The sequence below is a fragment of the Chaetura pelagica genome, unplaced genomic scaffold (genome assembly GCF_000747805.2).
Source record: "Chaetura pelagica isolate M959 unplaced genomic scaffold, ChaPel_1.0 scaffold271, whole genome shotgun sequence".
Classification (NCBI taxonomy): Eukaryota; Metazoa; Chordata; class Aves; order Apodiformes; family Apodidae; genus Chaetura; species Chaetura pelagica.
Genome location: NW_009952106.1, coordinates 758,487 through 772,746, shown reverse-complemented (window position 1 = coordinate 772,746; position 14,260 = coordinate 758,487). Strand labels below are relative to the sequence as shown.

Here is a 14,260-nt window from a genome sequence, read left to right as displayed (position 1 = left end):
TTCAAGTCAGGCAAGCACAGAAAATGAGCAGCAAGGAAAGAAAAACTTCCTAGGTAGAAGTGGTATGAAAAATTATAAAGTATAAGAAATGTATCTCGTGATGGTATATGCAAGCAGAAAACACATTAAAGCTGATACTGTTTGTTAATTTAAGAATTACTCTGAATATGAAAAGCAAAACAGTTGGCTATCATGTATTCATATTAGTAATAAATTCTTCAAAGAGATTAAACCAGGATAAGTAGTTAATTTATTTTTACAAAGATGCAAAATATTGCTATTTATTTCACATGAAAACCACTATGATACAGAAGAAATCTGTCTCCCTCCACCACATACACTCGAACAAATCTGTTTTTTTTCTTTTGTGGAAATTTATAGGAAAAAAACACCCTATGAAGTTATCAGCCAAAGACTGTAGCGTAGGAGTATTTTATTTCTATTCCAGGGAGAGTTACAGAGAAAGCTACTGTAACATGGCAGTCTTTTCAATAATAAAGTTTTAGCCACTTAAAAGTTAAATTATGTTTACCGTATTAAACACATCAATTGCTGTCTTTCTGTTCCTAGTTAAAGATAATAGTTTTTCTGTCATCGATAAGGGCCTTTTCAGAGCAGAAAAATAGCAAGGTTATTTTCTGTCCAGATAAGAAGCAATGTGGAAAAACTACCTAAACTAATATATTTTCTGTTAACTGTTTCAAGTATCTTGGAAGCTGTTCAAAGTAGAAGTGTTAATAAAAGCATAAACCTCTTTAAATAAAATATAGCATTATTTTCTATAATCTAAAAGACAACATTTAATTGCAACTATTTTAAAATAAAATATTTTCCAGTTCTTTTCTGGTGGAATATACTAAGTACAGACTATCATTACATCTGTTTCAGAATTTGAGTAAATTTTTATGTTGAATTCAAGAGTTCCAACTAGGTTTCAACATGGTGTCCCACAGCACTCCCAAATCCAAGATGGGATGTTACAGTTCAGATGGGCAGACTACAATATGGGTAAAAATTGGCTAGAAGGTTTAGTTCAACAGGCAGTGGTTAACAGTTCATTATCTACTCACAGGCTTGGATTCAAGAAGAGTTACTCCAGAGTCTGTTTTGTGACCTATCCTTTTTAATGTCATTAACAACAATCAAGACAAGAAGGGTGAATGAGGAGGCCTCATCCAGCTTGCAGCTGACAGCACACTGTGGTGTGCAACCAAGACACTCAAGAGCATGGCTGCCATTCAGGAGGACTGATTGCCAACCTCTGGGAAAACTAAAGGCACAGGCAAAAAGAATCTCATTAAATTCAACAAGATCAAAAGCAAAATCTTGTACCTCACACAGACTAATCCACTGCAGTAGTAAAAGCTACAAGCCTGATTGGCTGGGCTAAAAAAAGACATGGGAATCATATAAAACAGAACATGCCATTAGCTGCCTGAGTGACTTCTCAGCAATGAAGGCAAGCAGCATATAAAGCTGCAGCAACAGTCCAGCAGAGGACCATCAAGATGGTCAGGAGGTTGAAGCATGTGCACTGTGCAAGAAACTGAGGAAACTGGCTTGTTCCACCTAAGGCTTGGGGTCAAGAAGGTACCTAACAGCATTTTTCAATCCCTGAGCGCAGGTTATCAAAAAGACTGAGCCAGGTTGTTCACTGAGGTGCACAATAAGAAAAACAAACAAAAACCAAACAAACAGAAAGTACACTGTAAGGATAATTAAAACATCAGAATAGGCAACCCAGAGAAGTTGTGGAACCTCCTTCCTTGGAGGTTTTTGAGACCTGACTGACTAAATAAAGCCTTGAGTAGTGTGGTCTTTCCTCATAGCTGACCCTGCTTTGAGGACTAGGCTGGCTAGATGTCTTCCTCAAGCTCCTTCCAACCTGCATGGTTTTAAGATTCAAGGACAATGAGATGAATTTTGCAGAAAGCATGCACACAAGACACAATCCTGAAAGATAAAGCACTCTATGCATGCCTGAGTACCAAGAGTTCTTCATACTCAGAATTTAGTTGCCAAGGCAACATGTTCTGACTTGGAGGCTCCCTCCAGCAGTATTCTGATTTCTATCTACTAAAAGCATCTACTATCCTTTTCCAAAGGCTCATACATTTACTGTCTCTGACACAAATATAATTAATGGCACATTCACATCTCTGAACTTAAAAATTATTTATTTTAATTCCTAATTATTAATTTAGAATGCAAACCCACAGGTCTAATGACTCACTTTCTGAGGGTAGAGCAATTAATGTCGATCTACAGCCCTGGTGTACAGCTAGCCTAAAGAAAATGCTCCTGGAAAATTGTTCCAAGTACGTGGGAGAGATCAAGGGAGATTTCAAGCAAGCAAACAGCAGGAAAACAGGGAATGAATACAGTTCAATCAGTTGTGAAAGACATTCTGTTAAAAAAAAATCTCTTGCTTTCATTAAGATGAAATATTAAGACTTTTTTCTCTAATCTGTTTATATGTAATTTGATTTCTGTACCAGTCACAGATTTTCTGGTGCTAACTAAAGAGATAACTGTCACCATCTTTAGCATTGCACAATGCAGAATATGTTCAGACCCTTGCTTGCCAAAGCTGTAGCTGCCACATAGTGAAACTTCACCACCCCACTCGAAGAGGCATCTTTCCCTTGGCTGTCTATGATCTGCAACAGATGTGGCTGCAACTCACAGCACTAGATCTTCTAGGCAGAATGTGTAAAGGAAAATATGATATAGTGCTAGCATTTCTGTCTCTAGGCAATGGAGGTAGTCTTCTCTGTCAAAAGATACATTAGATGATGATGTTTACTGTTGTTGTTTTTTAAGGCAAGCTCTTCATCCGTTTACACTATACATGAAGGAAAGTCAACAAAGATAGATGAGATTCTAACCCTGTATCTGTACAATGCAATACCACATACATCACTAAATGCCTATTAGTTCTATATGATGTAATCTGCTCAGGAATCAACACCAGCATAGTATTTAGTGTAGGAAACTTTTTGCACTGAGTTGAAAAGATGGTATGATTAATCAATTGAAATACAGCAGAAAATGGTAACATAGAAAGACAGAGACTATTGAGCAACTATGCATTTAGTTAATATATTCTTCTCTTCTTCATGTAGCCAAAGCTTCTGCTGCTACTTAAATTTAACTTTGAAGTGGCATGAAAATGATGTAATTACATTTTCAACTACCTCTTTTTTAAGAACTCCAAACTCAAAAGTGTAAAACAGAGTATGGAAAGCTGCCTACTACACGTTTTCAACTTGTTTCACACAGTGAGAACACCACTTGACTTGCATTATGCGTAACATCTATAGGTAGCATACAGGCACAACAGGATTTCTCTTAGGTTAGAGATTTGCCTCAGTGTCCGTTTTTAAACTTTATCTTCAGAGTTTAAAACCAATATAACAATGCCACAAGCCAAAACCAAAACACAAAATAGAAAATGGCTGTTATGAAAGAGCTTTCAAGTCTCACTTGCTCATCAGTCAGTTTGCAGAGATGGACAGCATTAAGCTACTTCCTAGCAATACTTACCTATGTGTATTGCAACATGGTCTCAAGTTGCCTGCAAGTTCCTCATATGGGGTATCACAGCCTTTGCTCGCTGGTACTTTAACTTCAGAAACCTTTCTCTTTTTTTTCATTGTCATAGAGAACACAAATTAAGCCCCTAACAGCCTAAATTTACAAAGAATGGGAAGCCATTCAGACAAGGTTTGGTACACTTAATTTTATGAAACAAAAAAAACCAATTACAGTCAGAGAATCTGAAGTTGGCAAGAATATTTTTGGCTTCACTTGTGAACAATCCTGCTCTCCAATGTATTTCCAAAGCTTCTACATTAGGCAAAAGTTTGTCCTTCATATGTATACAGACATTCACTGTAGAAATATCCCAATGAACTTTAATCCAGATCTAAACACATCCATTAATCCAACACTGCAAAGCAATATTCAGGATACTGTACCCTTATTATACACTCCAAGTTCAAGTAAGAACTATATAATGAAAGTAAGAATTATATAGTGAAAAGGAAACCTGGTTGACTTGAGATAATGACTTTCTCAAAAATATGCTTCTGTTTTTACAGTGATGTGGCCATGAGGAACTGCACCTACTCTGACCACAAGTGAGGCTTCAGTTACATTTATATTTTAATTTAATTATATACCTTTAATTTTACAAATTGACTATTACTACTATTATTACTCTGAAATAGATTTTTTCTGGAACTGCCCTGCAATACTTTGATATATAATTTACACATTTAATTTTTAACATGCCCATTACTGAAGTAAGAAGCCAAATGCCAACTACTAAACAGGTTGCCTAAATACCATCACATCCAAATGTAATATATTCTAAAAAAACCCCTGGGCTCAGCAAAAGTTTCACTGTTGCCCTTAATTTAGAGAAAAAGAAACCCTCTTACCGTATTGATCCAATCATGTAGGGCTGTGCTAGCTGCACTACAATAGCTCCACTGCCAAGCTGATGGCATGTGTACCCAGAATCCCAGTCATAGTTTTTGGTGTCTCCATTCAACAAGGCATTGCGACTGCGACTTACACCCTCAATCACACTGGCACAGTCTGCAATTGTTGCAACATTTTCAGTGGGAACTGTGGAGTAGAACACAGAGATGACAGACATACAATTAGAAAATGGTTCAGCTACCAATTATCTTTATTTCTGGCAAAGAATTGGAGTAAAGGAAAAAAAAAAAGGATTGAAGAATGAGCAACAAAAGGAAATTTAACTCTTATAGAATATGAGTTACCAGAATGAAGTGCTACAGATAACTTTTACAGCATTAATACCAGAAAAGCTTGGTGAATTAACAGATGGGTTTCTTTCTTGGTGGTAAGAAAGCAGTCTTTTGATACAAATGTGAAAAAAAATAAAATGTTCAGCAACTTCTGAAATTTTGAAACAATTTCTTCCTGTTTTCATGATGAACCACCCACCCACAGAGGAAGAAAGAAAAAAAATTAAAAAAAAGGAGAAAAAAAGAGAAAAAAGTAAGCGGGAGATAGTTTAAAGGAGTGATCTGGACTGTGGGGAGTTAGGACTCAGTATTTGAAACCAGGGTTCGAAGCCTCAAAGTTCAGGTGACTATTCTCAACATGTACCTGTAGGTTCTTCCAGCAATGTCTGACTGTGATTGTAAGCTGCACCCCAAAATTTAGAAAATGAAAATGTTTCTTAATCCTTACAAAATCCCACAATACAAGTATTGGACAATAAGAAGGAAGGAGAGGACAACAGATCTGCCACAAAGATGGAACAGCAAGTGCAGAAGTATTTCTCATTCAGTCAAGAGACTACCACAAAAAAAAGAAATTATAATACCCCAACAGCAAAAGAAACTACTTAGAATCCATCCTCTTGTAATAAGGAAGGCCAAAACACAGCACAGTGTTTTTCTTCCAGGAAATAGTGATGACATTATAGAGTACTTCCCAGCTTTACTAATTTAATCAAAGATCTTTTCTGGATCATTCTTTTTTTATCCTCTATGCAGCCATAAAAAAAGCCAGCGTGCAGTAGCCCGCTATGCCAAAGAAAGGAAAAGGTTTTACTGTCAAATATTAAATTTGCCTTCTTTCATTTACCTTATATGCAGTTATTTGAATATTACAGGGAAAATGAGCAAGTTAGGGAACTCGAAGAATTTTCAAATTAGTAAAACCACTCCCGGGAAAATGATGACTAGAGTCAGGGATGTTCTGTTGAAAACTGCAAGATTACAATTCCATTTCCACAGCATGCCCATCCAAGCCATGAGCAGCCAGTTTTTTTAATGAGAATGCCATGGGAGACAGTGCCAAAGGCTTTATGAGAGTCCAGGTAGATATCATCCACAGTGTTTCCCTTATCCACCAGGCAAGTCATCTTGTTGTAGAAGATCAGGTTCATCAAGCAGGACCTGCCTTTCATAAACCCATGCTGACTAGGCCTCATCACCTGGTTGCTCTCTATATGGTGCATAATAGCACTCAAGATGATTTGCTCCATGACCTTCCCTGGCACCAATGTCAGATGGATGGGTCTGTAGTTTCCCAGATCCTCCTTCCAGCCTTTCCTGTAGATGGGGGTCACATCTGCCACCCTCGAGTCCACTGGGCCTTCCCCAGTTTGCCAGGACTTCTGGTAAATGATGGAAGGAGGCTTGGTGAGCACATGCAGGCTCCTTCAGTACCCTTGGGTGCAAACCATCGTCCCCATAAGGCTTGTGTATGTTTTAAGTGTTGCAGCAGGTCCCTGACCGTTTCCTCTTTGATTGAGAAGGTTTTGTTCTGTCCCTTCTTCCTATCCTCCAGCTCAGGGTGCTGGGTGACCAGGGAACAACTAGTTGTACTGGTAAAGACTGAGGCAAAGAAGGCATTAAGCACCTCAGCCTTTACCTCATCCTTTGTCACCAAGTTTCGCCCCACCTCCAATAAAGAGTGGAAATTTTACCTAGCCCTACTTTTGTTTTTGCTGTATTTATAGACACATTTTTTGTTGTATTTAATAGCTGTAGCTAGCTTGAGTTCTAGCTGGGCTTTGGCTCTCCTAATTTTCTCCCTGCATAGCCTCACTACATCTTTGTAGTCCTCATGAGAGGCCTGCCCCCTCTTCCAAAGGCCATAAATTCTCCTTCTGTTCCTGAGTTCCAGCTAAAGCTCTCTTTTCAGCCAGGCTGCTCTTCTTCATGGCCAACTCTTCTTTCAGTACATCAGCAGCCTGCTCCGGCACCTTTAAGACCTCTTTTTTTGAAGTATGTCCAGTCTTTCTGGACTCTACCCTTCAGCACTGTCCCCCAAGGGAGACAACTCCCAGTTCTGATGAAAAACCCATATTTGTGGTAGTGCAATTTAAAAGAGAGTGGAAAAAAATAAACTTAGCAAATTTATCTGAATGACAAGAATCAATTTAACAACATTTCCAAATTCATAGTATCTTAGACCAAACAGTTTTGAATGCCAGAAAAAAAGAAAAGAAAAGCCAAAACAAGAAAAGTATAAAAAAAGTATATTAAAAAGTATAAAAAAAAGATGCACAAACACTTTCAATTTTTACTAGAAAACAAATTATGTGTAGTACAGATGCAAATGTGACATTTTAAGCCCACTACACACTGATAACTTCATTACATTTAATAGTTTTCTGTAAAGTATGCATTTAAAATATTGCAACATCTAAAAATGGCTAAAATACAGATATATGAAATTTCAGAGCTAATTGTAAGAGTCTCCAGCAACCAAAAAAACCCAGATAATTTTCCATGAAGAGCTAGGATTCTGTGTTTTAAGTATGCAAGTGGAGTCAGGAGCATGACCTTAAGAAAATCATAAACCAATCAAAACACCATAAAACACAAAGGGAAAAAGCACAAGATGTGCCAAGTAATAATCCAAGGCAGTGGAAAGGCAGCAGTTTCTGAAATATCTAGTGCACAATCAAATGTATGATCATCTCTGCTTGCTTCTAAAAAACTACTAAAGACACCATATTATTATTCTAGAAACCTCTTGATTCCCTATTAATGAAAAATGACATTCAGAAATTCCCAGATTCTTGACGCAGCAGGTCGTAGACATAAGGAGTACTTCACTGGGAACAATCTGAATAAAGCAAAGACTTAACAGGGCAAACAGAGTACTGCCATCAAAATATAGCTTGCCTTGGCCTCCTTCCCCTCTCCCCTGGCAGGATACTCAACTTTTTTGAGTATCCATTTTATATAGGTATTAAAGCATCTTCTATATATTGCTGCTATTTGTAGGAAGAGGAAGCTACTGAAATCTAGGTTAAAAAAACAAATAAAAGATGCAATGTCAAAATCAATATTCATGTTGAGGTTCTATGGCATATTTTGGACCCCTGCTGGGCTCTGTAAGGCATTTATCAAACACAGTAAAGCTCAGTTCATCCAGTATTTTACCTTCATGTCCCCAGAACATTTAGACTGTCCTTCTCACATTTAGATTTCTGCACTAATCCATGACAATTTAAGATGATGTTATCTTCATCAGTGAAACACCTTAACGACTGTACAGAAACTGTCTTAGTGTTTTTTTAATATGATTCTGTGTTCCTCCCTACAACAGTTAATTAGAAAGTGATTCTAAATAATTGCAGTGTGCAGACGGTGGCATACTGTTCCTTCTCTCTAGAGGGGTCTGCCACTCCCTATTTTGAATGTTCATTATCATCTTTTATATCCACTTGATAAATTTATTAAAAATACCATCTGGTAGGGATTCTGCTCAGTGTTGTATTTTCAGCTCTTCTGGTTCTCTTCCCTTTTCCCCTCAGAATTTCTGCTTCAGTTTCAGTCACTTGTTCACAAAAACATAATGCCAAAACCAATACTCGTTTCTGATTTTGTTGTGTTTTGTTTTTTAATCCAGCAGCTATCCAGCTTTTACAGTAACCAATGTTGTAAGAGAAAACAAAGAAGGGATTATAAATACAGAAATTATTTTTTTCCACTGTTCATACAACAGTTTTGCTCCGAAAAATCTGATTTGCTTTAACAGAACAGAAAAAATGTGTGTTAGCAAAGCATACATATTTTGTAGGCAAATAAAATGAGATTATGATTGAGGTCAAAGGAGACAGTGGCACCAAAACATTTATTAAAATTTACTTTCTCTTCTCCTACTTTTATGCTGCACTATGGAGTGATGAACAGCTTGAAAGTATATTTAATTCTAGTAGCAGTATCTTTATAAAGGATTGTAACTTCCAAGGTATGGCCTAAGGGTCAGATGCACTTAGGCTACATTTAAAGATAAAATGGGTATGTCATTCAACTGTCCTTAGAGATCCTCCAGGAGAAAAATGTACCACGACTATCTGGTCGACATCAGTCATATCTATCTATCTATCTATCTATCTATCTATCTATCTATCTATCTATCTATCTATCTATCTATCTATCTATCTATCTATCTATCTATCTATCTATCTATCTATCTATCTATCTATCTATCTATCTATCTATCTATCTATCTATCTATCTATCTATCTATCTATCTATCTATCTATCTATCTATCTATCTATCTATCTATCTATCTATCTATCTATCTATCTATCTATCTATCTATCACTTTTAAGGTGGTTTGGGGTTTTTTTTGGTTGGTTGGTTTTTTAAATTAACAGAGCTGCTGTTAACTGGCTTCCATATCTAAGTGTAAAGGACTTTCTTTCATTTCCCAGTCTGGAAAGGTCAGATTTTGCTTTCTGTCCATCCACTGTAACTTCACTGACAGAATTGGCTAAGATGAGGGAAAAAAAATTACAGAGTCCTCAAACAACTCTGCAACACGGGAAGAACAGCATGGAGTAGGCTTCTGCCCCAGCTCACATAAACAGCCATTAATGAGCCTTAATTCAAATTACAATTTATTTCAAAAATAAAAAGAGACACAGTAGATCTACTGGGTAGTCTTACTTTATAGCAATGCAGTAACATAAAGAATTCTGGACTTTTGAATATATTGATAATGTACTCTAGATGACTGTCAGACAAAGGTTGTCAGCTTAAGTGTCATTACTGCAATACAATGCTAATTTTGCTGAACTCTCTTAAGACACAGAACTATCACATATTTTAATTTAATTATATACCTTTAATTTTACAAATTGACTATTACTACTATTATTACTCTGAAATAGATTTTTTCTGGAACTGCCCTGCAATACTTTGATATATAATTTACACATTTAATTTTTAACATGCCCATTACTGAAGTAAGAAGCCAAATGCCAACTACTAAACAGGTTGCCTAAATACCATCACATCCAAATGTAATATATTCTAAAAAAACCCCTGGGCTCAGCAAAAGTTTCACTGTTGCCCTTAATTTAGAGAAAAAGAAACCCTCTTACCGTATTGATCCAATCATGTAGGGCTGTGCTAGCTGCACTACAATAGCTCCACTGCCAAGCTGATGGCATGTGTACCCAGAATCCCAGTCATAGTTTTTGGTGTCTCCATTCAACAAGGCATTGCGACTGCGACTTACACCCTCAATCACACTGGCACAGTCTGCAATTGTTGCAACATTTTCAGTGGGAACTGTGGAGTAGAACACAGAGATGACAGACATACAATTAGAAAATGGTTCAGCTACCAATTATCTTTATTTCTGGCAAAGAATTGGAGTAAAGGAAAAAAAAAAAGGATTGAAGAATGAGCAACAAAAGGAAATTTAACTCTTATAGAATATGAGTTACCAGAATGAAGTGCTACAGATAACTTTTACAGCATTAATACCAGAAAAGCTTGGTGAATTAACAGATGGGTTTCTTTCTTGGTGGTAAGAAAGCAGTCTTTTGATACAAATGTGAAAAAAAATAAAATGTTCAGCAACTTCTGAAATTTTGAAACAATTTCTTCCTGTTTTCATGATGAACCACCCACCCACAGAGGAAGAAAGAAAAAAAATTAAAAAAAAGGAGAAAAAAAGAGAAAAAAGTAAGCGGGAGATAGTTTAAAGGAGTGATCTGGACTGTGGGGAGTTAGGACTCAGTATTTGAAACCAGGGTTCGAAGCCTCAAAGTTCAGGTGACTATTCTCAACATGTACCTGTAGGTTCTTCCAGCAATGTCTGACTGTGATTGTAAGCTGCACCCCAAAATTTAGAAAATGAAAATGTTTCTTAATCCTTACAAAATCCCACAATACAAGTATTGGACAATAAGAAGGAAGGAGAGGACAACAGATCTGCCACAAAGATGGAACAGCAAGTGCAGAAGTATTTCTCATTCAGTCAAGAGACTACCACAAAAAAAAGAAATTATAATACCCCAACAGCAAAAGAAACTACTTAGAATCCATCCTCTTGTAATAAGGAAGGCCAAAACACAGCACAGTGTTTTTCTTCCAGGAAATAGTGATGACATTATAGAGTACTTCCCAGCTTTACTAATTTAATCAAAGATCTTTTCTGGATCATTCTTTTTTTATCCTCTATGCAGCCATAAAAAAAGCCAGCGTGCAGTAGCCCGCTATGCCAAAGAAAGGAAAAGGTTTTACTGTCAAATATTAAATTTGCCTTCTTTCATTTACCTTATATGCAGTTATTTGAATATTACAGGGAAAATGAGCAAGTTAGGGAACTCGAAGAATTTTCAAATTAGTAAAACCACTCCCGGGAAAATGATGACTAGAGTCAGGGATGTTCTGTTGAAAACTGCAAGATTACAATTCCATTTCCACAGCATGCCCATCCAAGCCATGAGCAGCCAGTTTTTTTAATGAGAATGCCATGGGAGACAGTGCCAAAGGCTTTATGAGAGTCCAGGTAGATATCATCCACAGTGTTTCCCTTATCCACCAGGCAAGTCATCTTGTTGTAGAAGATCAGGTTCATCAAGCAGGACCTGCCTTTCATAAACCCATGCTGACTAGGCCTCATCACCTGGTTGCTCTCTATATGGTGCATAATAGCACTCAAGATGATTTGCTCCATGACCTTCCCTGGCACCAATGTCAGATGGATGGGTCTGTAGTTTCCCAGATCCTCCTTCCAGCCTTTCCTGTAGATGGGGGTCACATCTGCCACCCTCGAGTCCACTGGGCCTTCCCCAGTTTGCCAAGACTTCTGGTAAATGATGGAAGGAGGCTTGGTGAGCACATGCAGGCTCCTTCAGTACCCTTGGGTGCAAACCATCCGTCCCCATAGGCTTGTGTATGTTTTAAGTGTTGCAGCAGGTCCCTGACCGTTTCCTCTTTGATTGAGAATGTTTTGTTCTGTCCCTTCTTCCTATCCTCCAGCTCAGGGTGCTGGGTGACCAGGGAACAACTAGTTGTACTGGTAAAGACTGAGGCAAAGAAGGCATTAAGCACCTCAGCCTTTACCTCATCCTTTGTCACCAAGTTTTGCCTCACCTCCAATAAAGAGTGGAAATTTTACCTAGCCCTACTTTTGTTTTTGCTGTATTTATAGACACATTTTTTGTTGTATTTAATAGCTGTAGCTAGCTTGAGTTCTAGCTGGGCTTTGGCTCTCCTAATTTTCTCCCTGCATAGCCTCACTACATCTTTGTAGTCCTCATGAGAGGCCTGCCCCCTCTTCCAAAGGCCATAAATTCTCCTTCTGTTCCTGAGTTCCAGCTAAAGCTCTCTTTTCAGCCAGGCTGCTCTTCTTCATGGCCAACTCTTCTTTCAGTACATCAGCAGCCTGCTCCGGCACCTTTAAGACCTCTTTTTTTGAAGTATGTCCAGTCTTTCTGGACTCTACCCTTCAGCACTGTCCCCCAAGGGAGACAACTCCCAGTTCTGATGAAAAACCCATATTTGTGGTAGTGCAATTTAAAAGAGAGTGGAAAAAAATAAACTTAGCAAATTTATCTGAATGACAAGAATCAATTTAACAACATTTCCAAATTCATAGTATCTTAGACCAAACAGTTTTGAATGCCAGAAAAAAAGAAAAGAAAAGCCAAAACAAGAAAAGTATAAAAAAAGTATATTAAAAAGTATAAAAAAAAGATGCACAAACACTTTCAATTTTTACTAGAAAACAAATTATGTGTAGTACAGATGCAAATGTGACATTTTAAGCCCACTACACACTGATAACTTCATTACATTTAATAGTTTTCTGTAAAGTATGCATTTAAAATATTGCAACATCTAAAAATGGCTAAAATACAGATATATGAAATTTCAGAGCTAATTGTAAGAGTCTCCAGCAACCAAAAAAACCCAGATAATTTTCCATGAAGAGCTAGGATTCTGTGTTTTAAGTATGCAAGTGGAGTCAGGAGCATGACCTTAAGAAAATCATAAACCAATCAAAACACCATAAAACACAAAGGGAAAAAGCACAAGATGTGCCAAGTAATAATCCAAGGCAGTGGAAAGGCAGCAGTTTCTGAAATATCTAGTGCACAATCAAATGTATGATCATCTCTGCTTGCTTCTAAAAAACTACTAAAGACACCATATTATTATTCTAGAAACCTCTTGATTCCCTATTAATGAAAAATGACATTCAGAAATTCCCAGATTCTTGACGCAGCAGGTCGTAGACATAAGGAGTACTTCACTGGGAACAATCTGAATAAAGCAAAGACTTAACAGGGCAAACAGAGTACTGCCATCAAAATATAGCTTGCCTTGGCCTCCTTTTCTTCCCCTCTCCCCTGGCAGGATACTCAACTTTTTTGAGTATCCATTTTATATAGGTATTAAAGCATCTTCTATATATTGCTGCTATTTGTAGGAAGAGGAAGCTACTGAAATCTAGGTTAAAAAAACAAATAAAAGATGCAATGTCAAAATCAATATTCATGTTGAGGTTCTATGGCATATTTTGGACCCCTGCTGGGCTCTGTAAGGCATTTATCAAACACAGTAAAGCTCAGTTCATCCAGTATTTTACCTTCATGTCCCCAGAACATTTAGACTGTCCTTCTCACATTTAGATTTCTGCACTAATCCATGACAATTTAAGATGATGTTATCTTCATCAGTGAAACACCTTAACGACTGTACAGAAACTGTCTTAGTGTTTTTTTAATATGATTCTGTGTTCCTCCCTACAACAGTTAATTAGAAAGTGATTCTAAATAATTGCAGTGTGCAGACGGTGGCATACTGTTCCTTCTCTCTAGAGGGGTCTGCCACTCCCTATTTTGAATGTTCATTATCATCTTTTATATCCACTTGATAAATTTATTAAAAATACCATCTGGTAGGGATTCTGCTCAGTGTTGTATTTTCAGCTCTTCTGGTTCTCTTCCCTTTTCCCCTCAGAATTTCTGCTTCAGTTTCGGTCACTTGTTCACAAAAACATAATGCCAAAACCAATACTCGTTTCTGATTTTGTTGTGTTTTGTTTTTTAATCCAGCAGCTATCCAGCTTTTACAGTAACCAATGTTGTAAGAGAAAACAAAGAAGGGATTATAAATACAGAAATTATTTTTTTCCACTGTTCATACAACAGTTTTGCTCCGAAAAATCTGATTTGCTTTAACAGAACAGAAAAAATGTGTGTTAGCAAAGCATACATATTTTGTAGGCAAATAAAATGAGATTATGATTGAGGTCAAAGGAGACAGTGGCACCAAAACATTTATTAAAATTTACTTTCTCTTCTCCTACTTTTATGCTGCACTATGGAGTGATGAACAGCTTGAAAGTATATTTAATTCTAGTAGCAGTATCTTTATAAAGGATTGTAACTTCCAAGGTATGGCCTAAGGGTCAGATGCACTTAGGCTACATTTAAAGATAAAATGG

At 37.2% G+C, this 14,260-nt stretch overlaps 1 protein-coding gene across 1 annotated transcript in view; it reads right to left on the bottom strand.

The window, feature by feature from the left end:
- BTBD9 (BTB (POZ) domain containing 9) overlaps positions 1 to 14,260 on the bottom strand; it is a 113,531-nt gene that overhangs the window by 30,138 nt on the left and 69,133 nt on the right. Inside the window, exon 8 of the mRNA XM_010006010.1 lies at positions 9,897 to 10,086. Within this exon, the coding sequence (XP_010004312.1) occupies positions 9,897 to 10,086 (190 nt within the window). The remainder of the gene's footprint in view (positions 1 to 9,896; positions 10,087 to 14,260) is intronic.